The sequence below is a fragment of the Bufo bufo genome, chromosome 5, assembly GCF_905171765.1.
Source record: "Bufo bufo chromosome 5, aBufBuf1.1, whole genome shotgun sequence".
In the NCBI taxonomy this organism is placed as follows: Eukaryota; Metazoa; Chordata; class Amphibia; order Anura; family Bufonidae; genus Bufo; species Bufo bufo.
Genome location: NC_053393.1, coordinates 372,009,088 through 372,030,164, shown reverse-complemented (window position 1 = coordinate 372,030,164; position 21,077 = coordinate 372,009,088). Strand labels below are relative to the sequence as shown.

Genomic DNA, 21,077 nt, shown 5'->3' with positions numbered 1-21,077 from the left:
GACATCCCGGATCTTCTGTCCCAGGGTCCGGTTTTTCATCCAGCAGTCAGGTTCTCCATCTGACTGCTTGTAATTTGAGCGAAACTTGTTAATCAGGAAGGGGTTCTCTCAGGAACTCATTGCGACTTTGTTTAAAAGCAGAAAGCCTGTGACTATTTCAATCTATGCTTGAACCTGGAAGAAGTTTATAGATTTTGGTAAACTTAACTCAAAAAATGTACCCTTATCTGTCCCTATTTCCCAGGTCCTGGATTTTTTACAGAACGGTCTTTCATTAGGACTGGCAAAAAGTACTCTTAACGTACAGGTCTCTGCACTGTCGGTACTATTTGAACAAAACTTTGCCTCAAGTCCATGGATCATTAGATTTTTTAAAGCAGTTGATAGGATGACGCCAGTCTTGTCCCCCAGGATCCCCCCGTGGGATCCTAATCTTGTGCTTAATTCCTTAACCAAGGCACCCTTTGAACCCATTGATTCTTCTAGCATAAAACATCTTACTTACAAAACAGTTTTATTGGTAGCCCTCACCACTGCTGGAAGAATAAGCGAGTTGCAGGCTATTTCCATTAATCCTCCCTTCACAAGGGTTATGGATGAGTCATTATTCAACCTGATTCGGCCTTTTTACCCAAAGTGTCCTCTAAATTTCATAGGTCCCAAGAAATAATTCTTCCTTCCTTTTGTGACCATCCTAAAAATTCTGGGGAAATGGCATTTCATACTCTAGATGTCCGGAGATGCTTGTTACAGTATCTCAAAGTTACGGTAGGATAGAGAAAGTCTTCTGCTTTGTTCGTTCTCTTTTCATGATCGAATAAAGGGAAGAAGGCTACCAAGAGTACTTTGTCTAGGTGGCTTAGACTGGGTATTATACAATCCTACTTGGAGGAAGGTCTGTCTCCTCCAGTCTCGGTGAAGGCTCACTCTACTCGCTCTGTTTCCACTTCTTGGACTGAAAGGTCGGGGGCTTCAATTGAGCAAATTTGTAAGGCGGCCACGTGGTCTTCGCCTTGTACCTTTTTCCGTCACTACCGTTTGGATCTGCACTTTTCCTCTGATCTATCTTTCGGTAGAAAAGTTTTACAAGTGGTGGTTCCTCCCTAGGAAGGGTTCTACTCCTCTGTAATTCTGTCTGTGGTGCTGTCGTGGGGGAGGGGAAAAATGATTATTACACTTACCAGTAATCAGATTTTCCAGACCCCACGACAGCACTCTTCCTAATTCCCTCCCTTGGTGATGGGTTCTGTGTTTTCACATGGAGTAGCAAAAAAAATTAAAAAATTAAAATAATATTGATCATATTGTCTAACTCTATATGCTGGTTCAGAATGATTAATTGTGTAGGAGTCCTTCTCTTCCTCTGAAATCCACTGAAGGGGTAGAGAGGCTCCACCTTTTTATTCTGTAGGTTTCCTGTGCCTGGGAATGGATCCATCTCTCTGTGGTGCTGTCGTGGGGTCTGGAAAATCTGATTACCGGTAAGGTAATCATAATTTTCCTGAAATTCGGATTGAATTCCACTTCATCAGCTTCAATTCGCTCATCTCTAGTCATCAATATCTGACTGGCAGGGTGTCACACCTGGCACCCCCACAAATCAGGTGTTTGAAGAGGAGGCGGCGATTCATGCGAGCACTGCTTTCTCTATATTACACTGCCCGCCGTCTCCGAAGTTTTGATGGGGCTGTGTTATTCGAAAGTACTTGCTACATTGAAGTGAAAGGAGTGAGTACTTGTAATTACACTGTGCCATTGCAGCAAGGGAGACAATGCGCAGTGTAATGAAGATGAAGCAGCGCTCACATGGAGAGCTGCCTCCTCTTCAAAGACCTTATTGGCAGAGGTGCCATGTGTAAGACCCCTGGCGATCCGATATTAATGACCTATCCTCATATATATTGCCTGCACAACCCCTTTATTTTAATAGGAAGTGAGAACTTTTGTAGGGATCACTTTGTGTATCCTACAATTCAAGCTCCCAAAAATGAGCTAAGGCTGAGAAACTCTGGGAGGGAAAGAAATAAGTCACTCAACTTTTCAAAGCTACTTATTTCCAGTACTGAAGCTTCTGTCCTCACTACTTCCAGTTCCCGGCACACCAGAAGTAATGATTTCCAGTTCCCGGCAGAAGTACCAGAAGTGATGATGTCCTATTGGTGGTTAGATGGAATGTATGACCATATGACCACAGTTGAGACATACAGGTGAAACTCGAAAAATTAGAATATCGTGCAAAGTTCATTTATTTCAATAATGCAACTTAAAAGTTGAAACTAATATATGAGATAGATTCATTACATGCAAAGCGAGATATTTCAAGCCTTTATTTGTTATAATTGGGATTATTATGGCATATAGCTTATGAAACCCCAAAGTCACAATTTTGAGGTACCCTTTGCTCAGGAGGTATGGATTAATTAGTTGACTAGAGTGTGACACTTTGAGCCTAGAATATTGAACCTTTTCACAAAATTCTAATTTTAAGCTGCATTGATGCAATTCCTTTTAATTTGCATTACTGAAATAAATGGACTTTTGCACAATAGTCTAATTTTTCGAGTTTCACCTGTATTATTTCTAGTTCACTTAGGACAGCAAACAGTGCCAATGAAAATGAAGCAGCTTTGAAAAGGGGAGTGGCTGTGTTTGTTTCCCTCCCACAGTTTCCAGGCCTAGCTCATTTTTTTTTGGATGGCACAAGGTCCCACAACTGCTTTAACCCAAGGAATATGAAAAGGAGAAACAAGAACTGTTTTGGCGTTAACAACTACCAGGAGGGGCCCCATTTTACTTTTCTCCATGGTGTCTCTTCACCTCTATGTATGGTCCTGATAAGACTTCCAATCCTTACTATGCTGTCATCGATACTGCCACAGTTGCGGTTTTGTGGCCGGTGTCAGGGGAATCTCTGTCTATCAGACTGGTGATACCAATCGCTTTGTATGTGAAGCATGTACCTGTAATACCAAGAAGTGGTATTACCATTTCTGCACTCAGCCACTGTCTCTAATGGTCTAATATGAATGCCATCTATGTATTTATTTCCAGGTCCTTCAACATTGTGCATTTCTATTATTGATATGCAACTGTTATGTTCATGTACTATGCCTGGTTCACCAGAAGGTGGCAGCATATATGGCAGAGCTATACTTAAATAGAATGGAAGTCACCATTCCATTCTCCCCCCCTTTGGGCAGATGAAGTTTCTGCCTGAGTTGCAGCAGCAAAGAGCACCAGAGCTAACAGTAGCAGCGATGAGGATGTTGCGCAGCTTAAAGAAGGACTTTTGCACCCTCAACTATGGGACCCAGGAGGAAGACTTCCAGCCTCTCCATCTATTGGACTACTGGAGCCACTAAATGGACTGAGTCTGAAGGTTGAGTGCTTGTTGGCCCGCTTGCTTTTTTGTTGCCCTGAGTTAGCTTTCTCCCAGAAGAGCACGGATTGTTAGGACTCCACCCAGTTGCTAATAACTTTATCTCCAAGTTACACCCAACAGCGTGAAATTCCCTTTTCTTTCCCCCTTCTCAGGTTAAGTGGGAACCCCACCTGCCTGAAGGGTTCTTATTAAAATTGCTTCAATTTATAATGTTGTACTCAATAGTGGGAGCTCTGCCTGTATTTTTTTCAAGCACCTTCTATTCGTCATTTACAGTTTGGGAGCCTTCCATATTTTTGCACTAAAGTTTTTATCATTTAGCAACGTTCAAGTATTTTTGCTTATTGTATGGATTCTTTTATGGGTATCACAATGTGACCTCTTTTGCATTTTACATGGACTTTGGACTTAATACTGTTAGCTAGATAGTGTCCTTACTTCCTTGCTCATACGGACTGCCTCTGAAGACGCTGAATACTAATGGTCCCACTTTGCCTTGTGTCAGTTTAGAAAGTCTAGGTATTGTATTGTATAATTTGCATATGCCCTTAACCTTTTTCTCTCCACAGACTTGGGAGGGGAAGGAGCCAGTATGTCCTGTGTCTTGGGTTCATGTGCTGTTGCTACACAGGAAGGACCAAGTGATAAAGTCACAAGCAGTCTAACATCATTGAGGGTAAGTGTACTTTCACACTAGTGTTAAAGTTTTCCGATACTGAGTTCCGTCACAGGGGCTCAATACCGAGAAAAAACGCTTCAGTTTTATACTAATGCATTGTGAATGAAAAGCAATCCGTTCAATATGCATCAGGATGTCTAGAGTTCTGTCCTTCTTACGGTATTTGGCAAGAGAAAATACTGCAACATGCTGCGGTATTTTATTTCCGCCAAAATTCCGGAACACTTGCTGGATCCGGCATTAATTTCCATTGAAATGTATTAATGCCGGATCTGGTACCAAGTGTTCCGGAAAAACGGATCCGGTTTCCCGGTCTGCGCATGCGCAGACCTTTAAAAATGCAAAATAAAATAAATACAGAATCCGTTTTTTCCGGATGACACAGTTTTTCCGGTATTTCAATGCATTTGTCAGCCGGATCCGCATCCGGATCTGGAAACAAATGCTATCCGCTTGCATATGGATTTCCGGATCTGGCAGGCAGTTCTGGCAACGGAACTGCCTGCCGGAATCCTCTAACGCAGTGTTTCCCAACCAGTGTGCCTCCAGCTGTTGCAAAACTACAACTCCCAGCATGCCCGCACAGCCAAAGGCTCTCCGGGCATGCTGGGAGTTGTAGTTTTGCAACAGCTGGAGGCACACTGGTTGGGAAACACTGCTCTAACGCAAGTGTGAAAGTACCTTAATCCGGCTGCTAAAAATGTGCGTTAAGAGGGGATCAGCCCTCATGGGAGCTAAGGAAGGTGGGCTGGTTCATCCTCCTTGATCTAGGTGCCTTAAAGTACTGTGCACTGCCTTAGAGAAAATGTTTGAAGCTACCAGTTCAGACATCAAGGTGACGAAATACAAACTACAAATTGGCGTGGTATTAAAAAGCAGGAAGTGCTCAACCCCATATGCAATGGTGCATCTATACCGGGGGGGGGGGGGGGGGGCAGATCCTGCACTTGTGGCCCGTTGCTAATTGCAATCCCCAGCAAAAATATGCATACAATGAAGGATGCCTGCAGCGGACCACAAGTACCACAATGGACATCCTACACAGGATAGCAATTGTGTGGATGTGATAAACAGTCAAAATAACATAACAAAAACAAATACAGGTGCACTCTGCGGTCTTACTAACCCTCGTACTGGTGTAAAATTGAGAATTAGCCAACATATCCTGCTTGGAGGACATGTCTGAGCCCGAGCACCGTGCCAAGGTTTCTCAAGTAGCTCGGGAACCTAACGCTAAACCTACCTGGGCCGTATGGGCAATACCAGGAGCCAGTGGGCGAATTACAGGTGCGCAAGGTCCGACTCAAAGCAATCTCCCAGTCACCTCCAGCATGTGACCATGCATACAATGGGAGGAGGCAGAGAGCTCTGAGCCCCACCCAAGACTGGCTGATATAGCCCGGGCCTCACATGTGCACCAGAATGCTGCCTGTGGATGGAAATGAAGGCACATTCAGACTAGGAGTTTCTACACTTCCTGCTTCTTAACACCACGCCAATTTGTAGTTTGTATTTAGAATTTTTGGAGGTGTAGAAACTCCTAGTCTGAATGGAAATAGACACCCTACTCAAATGGTCAGAGACCTGGAGGTAGCCATTGCTATGTCAGTTTATGTATGTGGTAACAACAAATAGTCTAAAGCAGCAAAAAGGGAACCTTAGAGCATACCCTAAGCCGAGGGAGGCTTGGTTTTAAGTAAGGGTGTATGCAATACCCCGGAATGGCATTACCATTTCTGCACTCTGCCACTGTCTCTAATGGTCTAACATTAATGCCACCTCTGTATTTTTGTCCAGGTCCTTCAACACTGTGCATTTCTATTATTGTTATGCAACTGTTATGTTCATGTAATATGCCTGGTTCACCGGCAGATGGCAGCATATATGGCACAGCTATACTTAGATAGAATGGAACTCACCATTCCATTCCCCCCCCCCTTTGGTCAGAGGTGGGCCAGTCCTGCTTCCTACCAGAAGTGAGGGGTGGCAGTTCTAGATTATTCTATTATTATTGTTTTCTGCACTATTTCTTATTAGATGGCAAAATTAAAAGCATGGTAGGAAAGCTACTGGAGCCCTATAACGTGGTTGTGATGGTGTAAAGTTGAAAATCCAGCTGACAGGCTCCTTTTAATGGTTGTTTGGTATAGCCGTGGTATTAAATTATAAGAAATGGCTTGGCCAATTAATAGGTGCATTCAGTACATTTCTAATCTATTACATCACTGGTATTCTGAAGTTGAGCCAAAATCACGAGTTTATAAAAATGTTTTTTATGTCTTAGGCTACTTTCACACTAGCATTTCTATTTTCCGGTATTGAGATACCGGAAAAAAAACCACTTCCGTTTTGTCCCCATTCATGGTCAATGGGGACACAACGTAACTGAACAGAACGGAATGGTCCAAAATGCATTCCGTTCCGTTCTCATACCGCTGTCACGGCCTATGGTGTGTGCTGTGACACTGTTACTACACTTGCAGTTGCCCTCGGCAACGTGTTGCTGTGTGTGCATGCGGTGGCAGTGTCTCGGCCTTCTGGGTGATTGCCGTGACATGGTTGCCACGCATGTTGTTGCCTGCGGCAACGTGTAGCTTTCTATGCTTGTGTGTGCACTTCCCCTTTAAGTGGCTTCCTCCCCTTGTCTTGTGTTGGAAGGGTTAACTCCCTTCCTAGTGTTTTGTTAACACTGGGTTTATATGTGTGTGGGTGTGGCTGCTTGGGCTATTTAGCCTCTGCTGGATGCCTGAAGCTGGGGGGTACTCCAGCCATGGTGTATGCTGGAGCCATCCTCCTGGTCTTCATATTCCATCTGTCCAGTGAGGGCCACCCTTGTGGTCATAGATGTTCTTGTGGTGTCTCACGTTATTGCAGCTATGGTGTCCTGGGTTCCTGTGTGGTTTGTGGTGTGTGCTGTGTCCTTTTATGTTGGTGTGGACACCAACAATTGTGCACAGGTTCCAGTCAGTGTGTCTGTGGCAGGTAAGTGTGTTACTGGTTTCACTTACCTGCCATCTCCATATTCTGTATGTGTTCCCCTCTCCTTGCAGCCTGGCCTCAGATAAAGACTCCTGTTCCTCCATGACTGGGATGAACAGGTTGTCTCTCCCCTGCTCCTATGTGAGGGATTACCAGGGCGACTTAGGGTTTCTAGGAATCCTGAGTCTGAGTCGTCCTACCATCAGGGTCCGCTCATGCAGTGAGGAGTCAGGGAGAGGATTAGGGACGCGGTAGGAGGTGACCTGCTCCCTTATTACTCCTTTTGGCCAGGCTGATCCCCTTTACCCTCTGACACCGCACGGTGGGGGGTTTCCCCCACTCCCCGCCGTGACAACCGCAGAGCATGCTGCAGTTTGCTTTCCGTCTTGGGATGCGGAGCAAAACAGATCCGTCATGATCCACTATGCAAGTCAATGGGGAAGGATCCGTTTTCTCTGACACAATCTGACACTATACAAAACGGATCCGTCCCCCATTGACTTTCAATGGAGTTCATAATGGATCCGTCTTGTCTATGTTACAGATAATACAACCGGATCCGTTCAGATGCAGATGGTTGTATTATCACTAACTGAAGCGTTTTTTCTGAACCCTGCTGGATCCAGCAAAAACATTAAAGTGAAATTAGCCTTACATTTATGCATTTATTTAATCTTTATACATTCTCTTTCCTCATACATATCCATAATATACAGAGATGATGGGCAAAAATATGACTGTATATATGGTAAAAAATCATGTGTCAAAATCTATGATGATTTACATAATTAAAGTTAACACTTTTTAATGAAAGACAAAATGTCCAATGTAATAATTAATAAAATAATAAAATCGTTCTAATACAATGTACAACTCATCATGACTTTACAAAAGAAACTTAGGAACATAGGTAAGCCGTGCAAATGTATCAAAGGACCATTCAAATTTTTTATACAAAACATATACACCTTTTGTATTGATCTTGACTTGCTACCTTGTTTTCTCTACTCATAGCTTTCAAAACTTTGCTGGTTGCAATTGAATGTATGGTGACCTTGCAGCTTAGCCTTAAAGGGGTTCTCTGGGCTCCAAAAACTGATGATATATCCACGTATAGGACATAAATATAAGGTCGGTGGGGGTCCAACACCTGGCACCACCACTATCAGCTGTTATGGGCTGCCATGGCACCAGAAACTCTACAGTGTACAAAGCTGGAGGAAGACAGTATTGTACACTATGTAGGAGCGGTGCTGGGGTACTGCAGCTCAGCTCAGGTCCCATTCAAATGAATGGGAGCTGAGTTTCAGTTCACAGCATTGGAAACTACAAAGTGGATAAAGCCATTTGCTTCTGCTCGGTACACTGTTAGTGTCCAGCACTGCATCTGCCTGAAATAGCTGATCAGTGGGCGTGCTGGGTGTCAGACCCCCACTGATCTGATATCGATGACCTATCATGAAGAAAAAGAACAATCACTTACTAAATGCCACTTTGTGGACCAGAAGTGCCTCAGTGGTCACATGAACCATTACAGCTTTTCACTGTCCTCAGCCTCCTGTTGTATATGGATGGTACAGTGGTTCCAGATATTGTGCATACCATATAATAATAATGTCAAAAAGCCACGGAGTCAAAAATTCCAAACCTGGGAATTTTTGGTTGCAGGTCACAAATCGCATGCATGGACTTCAATGAATGACATGTGCAACTGTAACTCTCTTGCACACGTCTGCAATTTTTCCTCTGTCTACTAGATGTTGCAAATCCTAAATCACAGAAACCTCACAGCCATAAAATAGTTGCACAACAGCACATTGCAGCCAAATTGCAAACACTTTTTTGTTCCACCACTTGTATGTGACTCCCACTGGAGCCATGTAGCCCTAACCTAAGGAGGATGTTCAGAAAGTGAATCAAAAGAACACCAAGGGATGCCATTTGTGTGATAAATACAATTTTAATTAAAAAAAAATTATCTAACTGGTCACCCCTTTACATTATCTCATTTAGTTTATATACTATCTGTTTTACATTTGGTTATATCTGTGTTCCTTTCTCTTTCAGATTTATAGAATGTTGCTTTCCATTTAATTTCAGCAATGATATAAAAGTAGGGGATAATAGTACAATTAAGCACTGTGCCGTAGATACTGGCAAAGAACAGAGCAACTGTTTGGATGTCTTTCGACATTAAATTGAAGTACAATAGAAGCCATAAAAAGTTAACTGGAACAACAGATACGATAAACGCAATAACTGCTAAGATGATGAAAGCATAAAGTTCTGTAGAGACCTGTTGGTTGAATTTCTTCTTTATACGGATGATAAGAATTAAACACGAAGTCACCATGATCGGTAGACAGACGATGATAGCTAAAGAAAATGTTATCAGCTGAATTGCTGTGCATCCTGAAGTAGGAGTCACGAAAGCATCTGGTGTGCAGATAAAGTTTTCAGAGAGGCTGACCAAGCAGCCAACTAACCAAAGAATAACACACACGATTGCAGACAAAGTCTTAGGGCGATGGCACTCATGCCACACAGGGAACGTGATGGAGATACATCTTTCCAAGCTGATGGCTGTGAGGATGAATATTCCTGAATAGAATGTGCTGTCGTAAATTATTTCTATAAGTATGTACAAGGAATCCTTCCCTGGAAAATCAGGCTGTGCACTGGTTAATGTATGGATACTAAGACTCAGTACACCCACAGTAAATAGTAAGAAGATGAAGTAAGCCACTGCCAAATTGATGCTGTAAGTAGTAAATGTGTTCTTCTGGATCTTGAAGCACAGATACCGCAGCACGATAGTGTTTCCCACCAAGCCTATCAGGCACAGAAGTAAAGCAATGGCAGCTGCAATTGTAAAATGTATATAGGCAAATTGTGAGTGACCATCAATATCTTCAGCATTAAGGCCAGTTGTCCCTGTGGTGTTAAGTGCCATTTTTTTTATTTTTTTATTTTTGCTTTTTTTCAATATCAGTTATAGTCCTCTGTCATCTTCAAAACTCAATATCTTCTTATTTACCTAGTATGAAGAATAAAATACCATAAGTTCAAAGATGAAATATCGGTACCTCAAATAAAACAAGTGAGTGTCCCACAAGACAGCAACAGAAAAGGATAATGTTCTAGAATTGACACTTGAACTTTTTATAATTGCTTCTGTATGCAGACAGATAAGTGACCCTTTGAGCCAAATCTGAAATTCCCACTTTGTGGAGGGTCCCTTTAATAGGGTTCACATAAAAAGATGTCAATGAGTAAATCTTTTGATACTGCTCAATAGGAGCAACACGGGGCTGTGAACTTTTTTACTTTTGTCGCCCAAGCTACACAGACCAGCTCATTGTCAAGGTGTACGGCTCTCACCAATCAGCTAGTGGTGACCTATTCTAAGGATAAGCCATTACTTGAGAACACCTTTAAGTGGGGCTAAATCAGTGCATTGAGGTCTGTCTTACAACAGATCAGCCATAGCTCTGTGGCTTTCATTATAAACATAAGCCATGACGCAGATATAAACTTAGCCTTAGTTCATACTGTCTTGGCATCTTCTGTGCAAGAATAACATTTACACTGCAATAGTTTAGTAATGAAGAGAAAAGACAAACAAAAAATTGCACATATTACATGTTAAGCTATTTAAAGGGATCAAAAACATACGCTATGTGTTTAGATGTGCCTGCCCACTGATATCTATATTAATAACATCTCTTATCTGTTATGCAGTGTTGAATATTGTAGCAGGATTCATTATTTCTCACTTTGCAAAAAAAATATTCTGATGTAAATCAGTCACACATATGCCAAACAGGAACTGCTTTGTCATGTAATTGACCTATAGTAACCTATTGAATGAAGCATGTGTTTGGTAGTATACTATAAAAGCAAATATTGCATATGAAAAGAAAAAGAAGACCAAGTAGGAAAAATAAGTCATACTACTAAATAGAGAGAGAAAAAGAGAAACAAACCAGAGTCAGTCGTCTTCCTTGGATTTGCTTAGAGGATACTGATTCTGTTCTAGGGTGCCTTAAATAGTCTGTAATGACAGTACTTGCAGTATAGCTTTGTATAACATGTAATTAACAAATCAAATAATGATGTCGTCCCAAATTTACACAACAATCTGTCTTTTATTATCCCAGCAAGATATTAATAGTACAATATTTCGTAATCCATAATAATCTTCCTCAATTAAAAATTTATAAATCTAAAAATATATCTGCCACCTTCAAGGAAAGACTACTCATCAGTATTTCCTATGTAAATAAAAAGAAATAACCTAGTTTAAAAAAAAGTTTACCTGATGTTAATGACAATACTACTATTTTTTTTGTATTGAAAATGTAAAAAAAAATAGATATTCAAAGCTCAGGAGAGGAAGTAAACCCCACCATGTGGTTGTCAGATACAGCTTTGGTCTAAGACAGATGCCAGAGACTAATGGATTTTGCTTTTTCAAATAAAAATGCCCATCATGGTGGTATGGACTACTGTATGTTGATAATCTCCAAGTCATGTCACTTGAGTAACCAGTACCTACCACCAGATAGTATACAGATAGTATATAAATGCAAGTAGAGATGAACAAATCCATTCTACATTAATCCAATTTGTTAGAAATTTGTCAAAAGTTTCAAATTTTGTGATTTGGCCACCATTTTACAAATCAGAAGGAAAAGAAGACATTTGATACTAAACAGAGATAATTTGTGGCCCAATTTTTAAATTTAAAAAGAAGAATCTGTTTTTACACAGGATGGATGTTACCACTGTCTGCTATGCATTTACCTATAGACATATACTGTATATCGCTGTCATTTTGACATTACTAATGATGATTTGGTATACAGCTTGAAAGGATTTGTACACAATCTTAGGAGAACTCAGAGTTTCATATACAACTTTTCAGGGCAACTAGAGCACTTTCGACTGGGACCAAATTTATTCAGATCAAATCGAATCTAACAACCAATTTGACCAAATCAGACCCAAAACGAGTTATAGAAAATTTGCTCATCTCTATGTGCAAGTTTAAGAATCTTGAGGCACAAGCATGGTGTTTCAGATTTGAAGTCAGAGTAGGCAGAGTTTAATTAGATACAGTCAGGTCCATAAATATTGGGACATCGACACAATTCTAACATTTTTGGCTCTATACACCATCACAATTGATTTGAAATGAAACTAATAAGATGTTGTCACGGATGGTGTACAGGAAACAAGACAATGCAATATAATCAATGACTCACTGGATCCACAACTAAGGAACAAAAGGGAGACCCCTGCATGAGACCTGCCACTCTCCCTGACTGCTCAGCCTATGCGAACACCCCAAAGGTGGATGGGCGCATATCCACATACCTCGGCTATCTAATACCTGAAGACCCTACGATAGTGAGGGGACACGACCACCGGCTCCCTACACCAGACACGGAGGGAGTCAGGGTCTCCTGAAATCCAGCAGACAGAAAATCACAAATAAAGGAACAGTACTTATCTTGCAAAGAACTGGGAAATAGGAACAGCATGCACACACACTCCAGGAAGTTGTATAAGCCGCACACTACTGCATTATGGGGAGGAACTTAAAGGGAAGCAATCAGTCCAACTGCATGACAGCAGAGATAGACTAACGAGATGAGGAACTGAAACCAAAACAAAGAAACTCAAGGAGGAGGATCTGGAAGGCTCCTGTCAGAGCTTCTCAGCTGTCTGGTTGTGACAGTACCCCTCCCTCTACGAGTGGACTCCGGACACTCAGAGCCCACCTTCTCAGGATGGGACCTATGGAAAGCCCTGATGAGACGAGTGGCCTTAATGTCCGTCACTGGGACCCACATCTTCTCCTCAGGACCATAACCCTCCCAATGAACGAGGTACTGGAGAGAACCGCGGACAAGACGAGAATCCACAATCCTAGAGACCTGAAATTAAAGATTTCCATCAACCACAATCGGAGGAGGAGGCAAAGGCGAGGGTACAATAAGGTTTCAATAAGGACTTATGAAAAACATTATGGATCTTCCAAGTCTGAGGAAGATCAAGACGGTAGGCAACAGGATTGATGACAGACAGGATCTTGTAAGGCCCAATAAACCTAGGACACAACTTCCAGGAGGGAACCTTCAATTTGATATTCTTGGTAGACAACCACACCAGATCACCAACATTCAGGTCCGGACCAGGCACACGTCTCTTATCTGCCACACGCTTATATCTCTCACTCATGCTCTTTAGATTATCCTGAATCTTTTGCCAAATAGATGACAAAGACGAGGAGAATCTGTCCTCATCAGGTAAACCAGAAGACCCCTCTCCCGAGAAAGTCCCAAACTGCGGATGAAACCCATATGCACGAAAAAATGGTGACTTATCAGAGGACTCCTGACGACGGTTATTTAAAGAAAACTCAGCAAGGGACAAAAAAGAACACCAATCCTCCTGATTCTCCGCCACAAAACAGCGCAGATATGTCTCCAGATTCTGATTGACGCGCTCTTTCTGGCCATTCGACTGCGGGTGGAAAGCAGAAGAGAATGACAATCGAACCCCCAAGCGAGAACAGAAAGCCTTCCAGAATCTGGAAACAAACTGCGTGCCCCTATCAGAGACTATGTCTGAAGGGATACCATGCAATTTGACAATGTGGTCAATAAATGCCTGCGCCAGCGTCTTAGCATTGGGCAAACCAGGAAAAGGGATGAAATGCACCATTTTGCTAAAACGGTCCACCACCACCAGAATCACAGTCTTCCCCGAGGAACGAGGCAAGTCCGTTATGAAGTCCATGGACAGATGTGTCCAAGGACGGGAAGGAATGGGTAAAGGAAGGAGAGGACCTGATGGCCGTGAATGAGGGACTTTGGCACGAGCGCAAGTCTCGCAAGCTGCCATAAAACCCTCAACTGACTTACGAAGCGCAGGCCACCAGAATCTCCGAGCAATGAGATCCAGTGTGGCTCTTGCCCCCGGGTGCCCAGCAAGGACCGTATCGTGGTGTTCCTTAAAAATCTTGTGTCTCAAAGCGAGAGGCACAAACAACCTCCCAGGAGGACAAAGATCAGGAGCCTCTGACTGGGCTGCCTGTACCTCTGCCTCCAATTCAGGAAAAAGAGCAGAGACCACCACACCTTCAGCCAAAATGGGACACGGGTCTTCAAAATTCCCACCTCCCGGAAAACAACGTGACAGGGCATCTGCCTTCACATTCTTAACCCCAGGGCGGAACGTGACAACAAAATTAAACCTTTAAAAGAACAAAGACCATCTGGCCTGTCTCGGGTTCAGACGCTTGGCTGACTCCAAGTAGGCCAGATTTTTATGGTCAGTAAACACGGTAATAAGGTGTCTGGCTCCCTCTAGCCAATGGCGCCATTCCTCAAAAGCCAACTTGATGGCCAACAATTCCCTATCTCCCACATCATAATTTCTCTCTGCGGAGGAGAGTTTCTTTGAGAAAAAGGCACACGGTTGCCATTTGGCAGGAGAGGAACCCTGAGACAAGACCGCACCCACCCCTACCTCAGAAGCATCAACCTCAACTATGAAGGGTAATGAAATATCAGGTTGTACCAGAATGGGAGCGGAAGCAAAACTCTCCTTGATATTAGAAAAGGCCTTACGCGCCTCTACCGACCAGGAAGAAAAATCTACCCCCTTTCTGGTCATATCAGTGAGTGGTTTAACAACAGAGGAATAATTCAAAATAAATTTCCTGTTATAATTGGCAAAGCCCAAAAAACGCATCAGCGCCTTCTGATTCTCAGGAAGCTTCCACTCAAGCACAGCGCGGACCTTCTCGGGGTCCATGCGAAAACCAGAAGCGGAGAGAAGAAACCCCAGAAATTGAATTTCTGGAACCGCAAACACACATTTTTCCAGTTTCGCGTATAATTTATTCTCCGGCAAGATGAGCAAGACCTGACGTAAGTGTTCCTTATGAGTCTTGAAATCAGAAGAAAAAATCAAAATGTCATCCAAATACACTAATACAAATTTTCCCATTAAATGATAAAAAATGCTGTTCACGAAATGCTGAAAAACGGCTGGGGCATTCATCAAACCAAAAGGCATAACCAAATTCTCAAAATGGCCCTCAGGGGTATTGAAAGCCGTCTTCCATTCGTCTCCTTCTCTGACCCTGACCAGGTTGTATGCCCCTCTTAGGTCTAATTTGGAAAAGACTTCAGCCCCAACAACCTGGTTAAACAGGTCCGGGATCAGAGGAAGCGGATAAGGGTCACGAATAGTGATACTGTTCAGCTCCCTGAAATCCAGACAAGGTCATAAAGAACCATCTTTTTTCTTAACAAAGAAAAAACCAGCGGCAACAGGTGACTTCGAGGGTCGTATGTGTCCTTTTCTCAGACTCTCAGAGATATAAGCACGCATAGCGACCCTCTCAGGTTGGGAAAGATTGTATAAACGAGATTTAGGCAGCTTGGCGCCTGGGATAAGATTAATAGGGCAATTGTACTCCCTGTGCGGAGGCAAATCCTGAACTCCACTCTCAGAGAAGACATCCGAAAATTCAGAGAGGAAAGGTGGTACAGTCTTGGTAGAAACCTCAGAAACAGATGTCATGAGGCAATTCTCTCTGCAAAAGTCACTCCAACCATTTATTTGCCTCGCTTGCCAATCAATGGTGGGGTTATGTTTAGTGAGCCAGGGTAGCCCCAACACTAGAGGAGTAGGCAAACCACTAAGGACGAAACATGACACATCCTCAACATGAGCATCACTCACAATTAAACGGATATTGTGAACTATGCCCTTTAATGATTTCTGAGAAAGTGGAGCGGAATCAATAGCAAAAACAGGAATATCCTTTCCCAAAGTGCATACCTGGAAACCATGAGTTATTGCAAATTGATTATCAATGAGATTGACAGCTGCTCCACTATCCACAAAAATCTCACAAAAAATGCTCTTGCTCTCTAGCGCCACCCTAGCAGGCAGGACAAAACGGGAACTACAAGCAAACGGAAAACCTTCAATTTCCGCCTCAACCCTGCCAATAGTAACAAACGGAACATTTTTAAAAGATTTTTTCCTTTTTGTTTCTTTATTACCCCCAGAAGACTGCCTGAATCTCCTAGAGGGACAAACATTTTGTAACGGTCACGTCCACACACACACAGGGGGAAGGGTAGTGACCACTGCGCTCCACCCTCACCCCTGGCCCTGCCTACTTGCCTCACGAGTCCTGATGACAGGGGACAACTGGACAGTAGTCCCTAACTTAGGATATGTGCAGAGAAGACAGACAAGACAAAATACGGAACATGGACGGACCGGGTCAGAACCAAGAGAGCTACGCAGTACAACGGATTAAGCAAAGAATGGTCAGGAGAAGCCGGGGTCAAATACCAGGAGAGTAGCGAAGTACAAGAGGAGTCCTAAGAGAGTAGTCAGGTGGGAGCCGAGGTCACAATACCAGGATGTATGCGCAGTACAGGAGGAGCAGGCAGAGGATCGTCAGGGAACAGGATCAGGTAAATATTCAGTAGTCCAACAAATAGCCAGGAACCTAGAAATTAAGAGGCAACCTGTAGCCAGCAGGCTGCCTGTATTTATAGTGGGGAGTGAGGGTCATGTCACGTGGCCAGCGTCACATGACCGACAGACCAACCAGTCGAGCACCGAGTGATCAGCTCGGCGCTTAAGGCAGACTAGGAGCAGGGAGCCATCCAGCTAGTAAAGCCGCCCTGGGAATGAGGTCAAACACAGAACCTCATTCCAAAAGCTAAGCAACAGTTCTGCGGGCAATGGGGGACCGAGTGCACCTTCGGAACCCTGTGACAGTACCCCCCCTTTTACGAGGGGCCACCGGACCCAAGACTTCAGGCGATGGCTTTTCAGGGTGTTCTAAATGAAATTTACGAACCAGTCTAGGAGCATGAACCTCCCCAAGATCTCTCTTCAGGTCCATACCCCTTCCAGTGAATCAGATACTGCAAGGAGTTACGCACCTTCCTGACATCCACTATTTTAGACACGACATACTCGACAGCATCATTAACAAGAACCGGCGGAGGCGAGGCTTTCGATGGTACTACCGGTTCAAAATATTTTTTAAGCAGAGATTTATGGAACACATTATGAATGTGGAATGACTCAGGCAGCTCCAACCTAAAAGATACCGGGTTAATCACTTCCGTGATCTTATATGGTCCAATAAAACGAGGAGCAAATTTTCTAGAAGCTACCTTGAGAGATAGATTCTTGGAGGACAACCATACTTTATCCCCAACCTGAAAGTTCACCCCCCTTGAACGTCTCCTATCGGCCTTGAGTTTTTGAGAACTTTGAGCCTTTTCTAGGTTCGATTGAACCCGGGCCCAAACTGTGCACAGTTCGGAGGAGAGTTTATCAGCTTCAGGGTTAGAGGAGGAGACGGACGACCCAGAATGAAAACGGTGATGAAAACCATGGTTACAAAAGAAAGGGGAGACCCCAGCAGAAGAATTGACACGGTTATTCAGAGCAAATTCAGCCAACGGAAGGAATTTGACCCATAATTGCTGGTCATCAGCAACATACAACCTCAGGAATTGTTCCACAGACTGATTAAGGCGTTCAGTCTGCCCATTACTCTCAGGATGGTAGGCGGAAGAAAAAGACAACGAAATGTTACATCTTTGACAGAAGGCCCTCCAGAATTTGGACACAAACTGCACACCCCTGTCCGAAACAATATTTTCCGGGATGCCATGTAAACGAACAATCTCTCTCACAAAAATAGACGCCAGGGTTTTAGCATTCGGAAGTTTAGACAGGGGAATGAAATGAACCATCTTGCTAAACCTATCGACCACTACCCAAACCACAGTCTTACCATCCGCCAGCGGTAGGTCAGTTATAAAGTCCATCGAGATATGGGACCAGGGTCTACTGGGAATGGGTAGGGGTCGTAGGTTACCAGCAGGGCGAGTCCTAGGTGTCTTAGACCTGGCACAAACCTCACAGGCTGACACGTAGGACTTGACATCCCTGGTCAGAGTGGGCCACCAATAAGGCCCACTCAGTGACAACAGTTACTCAATGCCTTGCCCCCTCCAAAAAATGTCTCCACTCCTCAAATGCCCATTTAATGGCCAACAGCTTCCTATTCCCTATGTCGTAGTTTCTCTCCGTGGGAGAGAATTTCCTAGAGAAGAAGGCACACGGTCTCAGGTTAGTGAGGCTAGCAGGACCTTGTGAAAGGACTGCTCCTGCGCCGTCCTCGGACGCATCCACCTCCACAATAAAGGGTCTCTCCTGATCAGGCTGGATCAGAATGGGAGCGCTACTAAATGCCTTTGTTAATGATTCAAATGAAGAAATGGCCTTGGTAGACCAATTCTCCAAATCCGCCCCTTTCTTAGTAAGGTCGGTCAATGGCTTAGCAATTACAGAAAAATTCATGATAAATTTACGGTAGTAATTTGCAAAACCCAAAAAACGTTGTAAAGCCTTTAAGGATGAAGGCCTTACCCATTCCTTAATTGCTAAAACCTTACCAGGATCCATCTTAAAGGCGTGAGGAGTCAAAACATGCCCTAGAAACAGTATCTCCTGTACACCAAAAACACATTTCTCTTGCTTAGCGGATAGCTGGTTCTCCCTCAACACCTCTAATACTTGTTTGACATGGGACACATGAGATTCGAAATCAGGAGAGAATATCAAAATGTCGTCAAGATAGACAATAATAAATTTACCTAAGAACTCCCTAAGAATATCGTTCATTAAGTTTTGGAACACAGCTGGGGCATTGCTGAGTCCAAAAGGCATCACCTGATATTCAAAGTGTCCTATCGGAGTATTGAACGCTGTCTTCCATTCGTCTCCCTCCTTGATTCGGATTAGATTGTATGCCCCTTTCAGGTCAATCTTGGAAAACCAGGTTGCCCCCAAAACCTGGTTAAATAAATCCGGAATCAATGGGAGAGAGTATCTATTTTGGACAGTGATTTTATTTAATCTCCGATAATCAATACAAGGCCTAAGACCACCATCCTTCTTTTTAACAAAGAAAAACCCTGCTCCCATAGGAGAGACTGAAGGTCTAATATGCCCTTTACCAAGGCTCTCCTTAATATAATCTTCCATAGCCTTGCGTTCGGGCCCTGAAAGATTATAAATTCGACCTTTAGGAAATTCGGCACCCTCAATTAGCTCTATGGCGCAATCATAAGGTCTATGGGGGGGTAGAACCTCTGGAGTAAGGGACGAGAACACATCAGAATATTCCTTAATAACAGAGGGTAATGTATTAGACCTTACTGAAACCCCAGCCTGGACCACGGACAAGCATGAGTCACACTTAGGTCCCCATTTCACCAACTCTCCTTTGGACCAATCAATGGTGGGGTTATGTAAACGGAGCCAAGACAACCCTAGTACCACCTCAACCGGTAGGTTCTCCAGGACTAGAAGAGAACATCTCTCAGAGTGGCACACACCCACGGACAGAGAAATTTCAGAGGTACATGACCTCACCGTACCACCAATCAGGGGAGTAGCATCAATAGCCATGACATGGATAGGTGTAGGTAAAGCAAACATTGGAATACCCAATTTACAAGCAAACTCAAAGTCAATAAAGCTTGCCTCTGAACCGGAGTCAATAAAGGCCTTACCCGGCCACTTATTAACCCCCAGAGAAATTGTTATGGGTACCAAAAGCTTACCTTTAGAAAAATTAGGGTGTACCTGGTCTTTAGGTTGTCTTGCCTTAGAAGACTTGTCAGAGAGGTCCCTCTTAGGACACTTGTTGATCCAATGGCCAGGATCTCCACAGTAGAAGCACTCTCCGCGTCTGCGACGAAGATTACCCCGGGTTATGCCAACCTGCATGGGTTCCTCGGTGGAGACCTCAGTGTTGTCCCTGGAAAAGGTCTCTGGCTGGACCACCATCTGAGAACAGAACTGTCGTTCTTGTCGTCTCTCTCTAACTCGTCTGTCAAGTCGGACAACTAGGGTCATCATCTCGTCTAAGGTCTCAGGAATTTGGTAATTGACCAATAGATCTTTTAAATTATCAGATAGACCAGACCTAAACTGACTCTTCAGGGCTGGTTCATTCCATCCTGAGGGGACACACCACCGTCTGAATTGGGTGCAATACTCCTCCGCAGGGAGATGGCCCTGAACCAGTGCCCTAAGAGCTGTCTCAGCTACCAGGGCCCTGTCTGGTTCGTCATAGAGGGTACCCAGGGCCTGAAAAAACCCCTCCACAGAAGTTAGACAACTGGCCCCAGGAGGTAACGAAAATGCCCAGTCCTGGGGATCACCCTGTAGTAGAGAAATGATAATCCCCACGCGTTGGCTCTCGGGACCGGAGGACACGGGGCGCAAACGGAAGTAGAGTTTGCAATTCTCCTTAAAGGAGAGAAACCTCTTCCGGTCTCCAGAAAAGGGTTCTGGGAGCTTGATCTGGGGTTCAAAATATGGACTGGAGGACAGAGGAGTGGAAGAACCTTGCCCTAACTCACAAGAACGGAGTTTCTCTCCTAGCTCCTGCACCCTCTGTGTCAAGTTAGAGACATGGTCAGTCAGGGTAGTAAGAGGATTCATGATACAGTGGTTATTGGGCCTGTTAATCTGTAACGGTCACGTCCACACACACACAGGGGGAAGGGTAGTGACCACTGCGCTCCACCCTCACCCCTGGCCCTGCCTACTTGCCTCACGAGTCCTGATGACAGGGGACAACTGGACGGCAGTCCCTAACTTAGGATATGTGCAGGGAAGACAGACAAGACAAAATACGGAACATGGACGGACCGGGTCAGAACCAAGAGAGCTACGCAGTACAACGGATTAAGCAAAGAATGGTCAGGAGAAGCCGGGGTCAAATACCAGGAGAGTAGCGAAGTACAAGAGGAGTCCTAAGAGAGTAGTCAGGTGGGAGCCGAGGTCACAATACCAGGATGTATGCGCAGTACAGGAGGAGCAGGCAGAGGATCGTCAGGGAACAGGATCAGGTAAATATTCAGTAGTCCAACAAATAGCCAGGAACCTAGAAATTAACAG

The 21,077-nt window shown here is 43.9% G+C and overlaps 1 protein-coding gene across 1 annotated transcript; it reads right to left on the bottom strand.

Moving 5' to 3' along the window:
• Positions 1-7,772: 7,772 nt before the first annotated feature.
• On the bottom strand, positions 7,773-11,131 carry LOC121002006 (proto-oncogene Mas-like). The gene is made up of 2 exons (XM_040433303.1): positions 11,027-11,131; positions 7,773-10,077 (listed from the first exon to the last, which is right to left on the bottom strand). Exon 2 carries the CDS (start codon positions 9,991-9,993, stop codon positions 9,055-9,057), a length of 939 nt encoding a protein of 312 aa, XP_040289237.1. The 5' UTR covers positions 9,994-10,077; positions 11,027-11,131; the 3' UTR covers positions 7,773-9,054.
• Positions 11,132-21,077: the final 9,946 nt, after the last annotated feature.